Raw genomic sequence first — 6,643 nt, 5'->3', positions numbered from 1 at the left:
TAAGGGCGCCGCTTTCAGGTGCTTTTCGGTGTGACCAATACTCTTTAGCTCCCAAGCAGGAATAGACGAGCAGCTTGCAGCTCTGGGTCCAGGTGGCAGGTGCCCCGTCCAGCCCTGATCTTTGCCGTAAAAATGCAGGAGGCATCATTTTGAGGCAGAGCAGAAGGGGTCTGTCCAGGGATGAGGCTGGAAACCAAGCCGCGCGGCCATGAGGGAAGACCCTGCCGGGACCCAGTGACCCAGCCAAGGCAAGTGCCTGGAGATGGTACAATTTGGCAGCCTGGAAAGCAGGGGGTAGGATTTACACATAACTTTCAACCCAAATCCCTATTTCCCTTTCAACATTCCTTCATTTCATCCTCTGCTTGTGTTGCTGGTCGAGCATCAGGCTTAGTGGAAGCCTAAGAAACTGTGGGCCCTTCAGAAAACCACTAGTTTTCACTTTCTTGGACTATTTTCAAGGGAGGGAACCATCTATAGGGAATTTGCTAGGTCCCAGTCATTGTGCTAAGGTTTTAGAGGTCACATTTGATCACTCATGAAAGGTTAAGTAGATAACACATTTTACAGTAGAGGAAACTGAGGCAGGGGTTGTGCCTTGCCTTGGTCACACAGGCTGATATCCAACTCCATCTTCCAGAATACCGGTCTGGAAGCTCCTTTGCTGCTGACTTTTTACCTGGGGGTTGCTCAATGTTATTTTAGGGATTTGAAGCCTGGATCCACTATATCCAGAAGTGATCCCCCAAAGCAGGGGAATAATCTGATCTGACCCAATCAGTCCTCCAAAGCAGCTATTAAGAGAAAATGGGTTGTACCATCTTTGCAGTGGTCCCTTATTCTTTTCCCCAAACCAACCTCTATGAACCACCCACCATCTTATAGGTACCCACTCTTCTCTTGCTGAGAAATAGTTCTCAGATGTTAAAATGTAAAAGTATTTCAGATCTGCAGGATTGATTCTGTTTCAACCTCTTTTGAACTTCCTGGCTTCCCATTAGACCCACAAAATTGGTGTTATACTGACTCATTTAGCTTCTAAATCTTTCATTTCTACCCAACATAGATACTATCTCAGTTCAGGATTACCACTCATCAGACCTATGCTACTGACTCTAGTTCAAGTATTTCATATTTAGCTAATCTTTTAAAAACTTCTATTTTAATATTAGAAAAGAGTATAAGAGAATACATGCTCATGTTATTTACTGATGAGGAAATGAGGAATAAGAACTTTTAATGTCAGAAGCCCTGGGCTTTTTCAATATAAAAGCCCTTATACAAGTAGCAATTAATATTACCTAGCATTGTTGGGAGGCTCCAAATTCTAAAACCACTAGTAATATTTATAAATATAATTCTATTTACACAATTTCCAAAATAATTTTTATTGTCAGGATTCTGTACTTTAGTTCTCCTTCTCCTGTACAGTCTTGGTACCCCGGAGTCGACCAGTACGCCGGGCAGCGATGAGACCGACCTTTCGTCCAGCTGGGGCATCTCTTCGAATGGTGGATGGTTTTCCAATATGCTGGTGATTACCACCTCCGAAGGGATGTTCCACAGGCTACAGGGACAGAAAGGGTTCTTAAATCAACAGGCATGCATGAAAACAAAGACTGCCTCCTTTAATTCCAGGTTGACTAAACTCAAAAAAAGGGATAAGCATCCCATCCCATCCCATCCCATCCCATCCCCATTATCAGATGGTAGGCATAGACAGCTGTCAGATCCTAATATGTTGGTTAGTTTTATGAACTACTCCTCCCCTTTTATTCCTTGCTATAAAAGAATGGCTTTTGGGATAGGGGTAAAGGAAATATCTGAAAATGACAAAAAACAAAAATTTTAAAAGAAAAATTTAACATTTTTAGTTGAATGCTGTTATGCCCTCTTTCACTTTCCCCACCTACCCAGCCAAACAGGGTAGTAGTCTGAAAGACTGATGACTAGAAATATAGCTAAATAACCATCAAAACTGACCCACAGGGGGCAGCTGGGTAGCTCAGTGGATTGAGAGCCAGGCCTAGAGACGGGAGGTCCTAGGTTCAGATCTGGCCTCAGACACTTCTCAGCTGTGTGACCCTGGGCAAGTCACTTGACCCCCATTGCCTACCCTTACCACTCTTCTGCCTTGGAGCCGATACTCAGTATTGACTCCAAGACAGAAGGTAAGGGTTTAAAAAAAAAAAAAAAAAACTGACCCACAAATGCCCATCTAATATAAACAATATATAAAATAGATCCAGAATCCCACTCCATAGCTCAGGACACTTACATTCATGGCCACACCCCGGACACGAGGCCAGCAGTTTCTCTTAGCCTTATATTTGTGGTAGGCTCGGCCTGCTTTAAGTATGGGTTTATCAATACGACCTCCACCAGCAACAACACCTATGAAACAAATGTTTTTAGATTCAGTGAGGTGATATTCTACAGAGAATAATGAAGCTGTTTTCTACATTCCCTAAATAACACAAGATCCTGATCCTAACTTTAAAATTCTGCTAGACTGGGTGTTACTATAATCCTTAAGTGACTTTCCAAAATAAACAATTTTTGAGACCATGGATCATTTCCTAAGAATTCCAGCATTTTGATTAATTTAGGATGTTTTGTGTTCTCTCCCCAACCCCTCAAATCTCCTGTTCCCTGGCCTGTATAATTCAGAAAGTTATTTTGCCTCTTCAACTTTCTAAGCTGCTATTAACATAGACAGGCTCTTATTTCATATTAGCAAGTATAGAAACCTGTTCACAAATTAGCAGCACTTTTGGCATATACAAATAATAAGCTCTGAGACCTATATGGCACTGGATCAGGTATTTTGAAATCTCCTGAAGGATGATTCCTTTTAAATCAAAACCTACATTCCTAAGGGAAAAAATTTACATTAATTCCATGAGCTTGCTTACTTTTATGGAAGCACTATAGTGACCACTTTTCATTTGTGTTATCCTATTTAATACAATCTACTTAAATACTATGTATTACATCTACATTGAGAGCCAGGCCTAGAGACGAAAGGTCCTAGGTTCAAATCCGGGCTCAGACGCTTCCCAGCTGGGTGACCCTGAGCGACAGTGTGACCCATTGCCTACTGGTTGTGGCCCTATGCTCCTAGAATGGAGTCCCAGGATAAAAAAAAAAAAAAAAAAAAAAGAAAAAAAAAACCATCTACATATAAAATGGAGACAGTAGAAACAAAGGCTAAAATACCTCCCAGGACATAATAGATTGTCTACCAATGAATTTCAAGAGTTATGCTCACTTACAAACTTATTCGAGACAGGTAAAAAAATGGTTAAAAAAAATGAAGCCAGTGAGAGTCAGGCCTAGGGACGGGAGGTCCTAGGTTCAAATTCAGCCTCAGACACTTCCCAGCTGTGTGACCCTGGGCAAGTCACTTGACCCCCATTGCCCACCCTTACCACTCTTCCACCAAGGAGCCAATACACAGAAGTTAAGGGTTAAAAAAAAAAAAATGAAGCCAGGATAGGTAGCCTGACTACTTAGTCATTAGCACTTTACAAATATTAAGGTACTATAAAATGTGAGCAGTTGCCTTGGCAATCATAGTTGTGATCCAGGCAAGTCTGAGAACTTGTCCTAGCCTTTTATTCTTTGTAAAATGGAGAGAACAGCACCTACCTCATAGGGTTGTGGTGAAAACCAACCAATTAAGATAATGTATATAATGTTCTTTGCAAATGTTATAGATTAAAGCAGATGAAACACCTTTAAGATATGACTGATTGAAAGGGAAGGCTTTTTAGTTGCAAGAACCAAGTTCAAGCAAGAGTACTAAACACTGGGCTTTTTAAACCCTTACCTTAGAATCCAAAACAAGAGTGGTAAAGGCTAGGCAATGTGGGTTAAGTGACTTTCCCAGGGTCACACAGCTAGCAAGTATCTAAGGTGAGATTTGAACCCAGGACCTCTGTCTCCAGGCCTGGCTCTCCATTTACTGAGCCACCCCGTTGCCCCACTAAACATTGTTTTATGGGGATGGCAATTCTACAATTCTTGGCAGACATTTTAGTTTCTTTAACATTTGGCTCCATGGCAAAGCAATTAGGTACCTTTACCCCAACAAACTTTGACTCAGTCACTTACCAACTATAGCTCTGTTTGCAGAGGAGATTACTTTCTTGGAGCCTGAAGGCAGCTTCACACGTGTTTTCTTAGTTTCTGGATTGTGGGAAATAACTGTGGCATAGTTTCCAGATGCACGGGCAAGCTTACCCCGGTCACCAGGCTTTTCCTCAAGACAGCACACAATAGTTCCTTCAGGCATAGTGCCAACTGGGAGGACATTGCCAATGTTGAGTTGAGCTAAAGACAAAGAAAATTACATTGAATAAAGCACCTACTGTGTAGCAAAGCATTATGATGTGGATAAAAATATTCAAGAGACTATTACTCAAGGAGCTTACTGTCTAATGAGGGAAAGACATACAAACTCCTATGATAAATCTGAGGACCATGGCAAAGACTTAATTCAATTCAAATAATCAAATCCCAATGATTTAAACTGAGAATAGAAGCTTGACAAGATTTAAAAACAGCAAGGCCTTTTTCAAGGACTGTTTGCTAAGGAATGCTAGCAAAGTATGACCTGAAAAATACCTTATTGGGTAATTGAAATCTGTTTACCCAAGTATCAATATATCAGATTCCTTTAAGTTTTAAGGAAGGACATTAGAATAACCCTTTGTGAGAACGGGCGCTTATATATTAAAAACTGTCTTGGATAGGGAGCTTCCCCAACTAGGGAATACTCTAGATTATACACGGTTATATAAAACTGCTGCTTCATTTCCTCGAAGCTGATCTTTTATAAGACAAAAGGAAAACTTTCTACTAACAAAATATACTCATAAAACTGGAAATAAGGCAATAGTGCTAGAATTCAGGATAGCCAGGAAAACCTGGGTTAAAATCTTATATCTAACAAATAGTATGTGATCAGATACAGTCACATTGCCTTTTATTCAATGAACATACTATTTAGCCATTTGAATTACATTCTAGTGAAATGGCTAGTCAGGATGAATGGACATATGTCAGCTATTATTTAAAAAAATAAAAATGCAACTTACCTTTCTTACCACAGTACACAAACTGGCCAGTATGAATGCCTTCAGCAGCAATGAACAACTCTGTCCTCTTTTTAAATCGGTAGGGATCCCGGAAAGCTACTTTTGCAAGAGGAGCCCCTCGACCTGGATCATGGATTATGTCCTGAAGGAACATAAGAATTTACGAAATCCTGTCAAATGAAGCTATCAGTTCATACAAAGATAACATATATAGACCTGAAAGATAATTAGGTAAGAGCTAAAGTAGGATCTTAAATTGTACTGTCACAATGAAGAAATGCATCTAGCCCAACATTTTATCTCAAAGGCAGTGAGAATATAATAAAGGTTAGTGAATTTAAATTCCTGGCCTCTTCCTACTCTTCTGGTTCTAACACTTCTTTGCAATCTAAGATCCAGAAACTGTTACAGAATAAAATATTCCTCCCCTATGGCTTTTCAGTGGCTGTTCTTGGTCTGGAAATCTCTTCTTTATTTCCTGCCTTCTTTTAAAGATTTAATTCAAAATTCTACCCTCGGTAAGAGAATTTTCACAACCCACTCCTGCCCGGACTGCTTTACCTTAAATTACCTTCCAATTAATGTATGTAACTGTTTGCATATTGTCTTCCCCATCAGATTCAGTTCCTTGAAAGTAGTAATCATTTTCCTTTATTTAATTTAGCTAAAAAAACGCCAATGAAAACTTGCTTGACTTACTTTGTAAAGCACCATTCTCACCCCCCCTGATGTTGGAGAGAAATTGGACAAGCGGATGTTGAGCCAGACTGCTGCCCTTTCAGTGGGTGTTATGTACTGGCACCCGATAATTCTCCACCCCTGCCTCAGCCTCACCTTTACAATACCCTTAATGTAGCCATGCCTCTCCGCGAAGTCTACGGCCCGAAGCTTGGCGGCCCCTTTTCGGTGCTTCACATGAGCTCGGAAGACGGAGCCCGCACCCTTCCTCTGACCACGAATCACCCGGCCCATGTCGCGCCGTCTGGGAAAGGAGAAAAGCAGTGAGGAAGAGGAGCCCGCCCGTCGCTTTTCTAGGGGCCCCCAGGGACGAGTGGCCTTGCACGCCGGCTTCGGCAGCTTCGTGGAGGCGAGCCGCCGCCATGTCAGTCAGGCGGAGGGAGGGGTAGGAGGCGCCGGATTCGGCTCAGCGCCGTCACCTCCTTGGACCCAGGGAGGCAGCGCCCGAGGAAAGATAGAAACAGAGAGTCCCCGCAACATTGGGGCCACTGCTCGAGGGAGGATGGCTCTGCGAAAACCTCGATTGAGCATGGATGGCTGAAGGCCACAGAGAGAGAGAAGAGTAGGTCTTACCTGGCTATGGACTTGCTGAAAAGAGGAAGTCAACCTCCCAGCAGCGTTATATCTTCCGGGGCGAGGTAACCCACCGGAAAAGGGGCCAGGAGTCAACTGGCAGGGTGTGGTTGGGAGTGTTGCATCATGGGACATGTAGTCTTCCCCAGCACAGTTCAGTGTCTCTCCATGGTGCACTTTGGGAAACGTAGTCCAAGAGGACCCGGCTAGCCTCTCCTCATCTTTCCTCC

The 6,643-nt window shown here is 42.4% G+C and overlaps 1 protein-coding gene across 1 annotated transcript; it reads right to left on the bottom strand.

The window, feature by feature from the left end:
• Window positions 1-1,372: 1,372 nt before the first annotated feature.
• Window positions 1,373-6,106, bottom strand: RPL8 (ribosomal protein L8). Its single transcript, XM_044658362.1, has 5 exons — window positions 5,937-6,106; window positions 5,103-5,244; window positions 4,117-4,335; window positions 2,279-2,394; window positions 1,373-1,567 (listed from the first exon to the last, which is right to left on the bottom strand). The coding sequence occupies exons 1-5, from the start codon at window positions 6,072-6,074 to the stop codon at window positions 1,409-1,411; spliced, it is 774 nt and encodes a 257-aa protein (XP_044514297.1). The 5' UTR covers window positions 6,075-6,106; the 3' UTR covers window positions 1,373-1,408.
• Window positions 6,107-6,643: the final 537 nt, after the last annotated feature.

The sequence above is a fragment of the Gracilinanus agilis genome, chromosome 1 (assembly GCF_016433145.1).
Source record: "Gracilinanus agilis isolate LMUSP501 chromosome 1, AgileGrace, whole genome shotgun sequence".
Classification (NCBI taxonomy): Eukaryota; Metazoa; Chordata; class Mammalia; order Didelphimorphia; family Didelphidae; genus Gracilinanus; species Gracilinanus agilis.
The sequence above is the reverse complement of the archived record's forward strand: the minus strand, read 5'-3'. Positions and strand labels throughout refer to the sequence as shown.

Coding starts and splice junctions, on each gene's coding strand:
- RPL8 (XM_044658362.1), bottom strand. CDS start 6,074: ATGGGCCGGGTGATTCGTGGTCAGAGGAAGGGTGCGGGCTCCGTCTTC. Junction 5,245..5,936: donor ACATTAAGGGTATTGTAAAG/GTGAGGCTGAGG, acceptor ATGTTCCTTCAG/GACATAATCCATGATCCAGG. Junction 4,336..5,102: donor TGTGTACTGTGGTAAGAAAG/GTAAGTTGCATT, acceptor CTTTGTCTTTAG/CTCAACTCAACATTGGCAAT.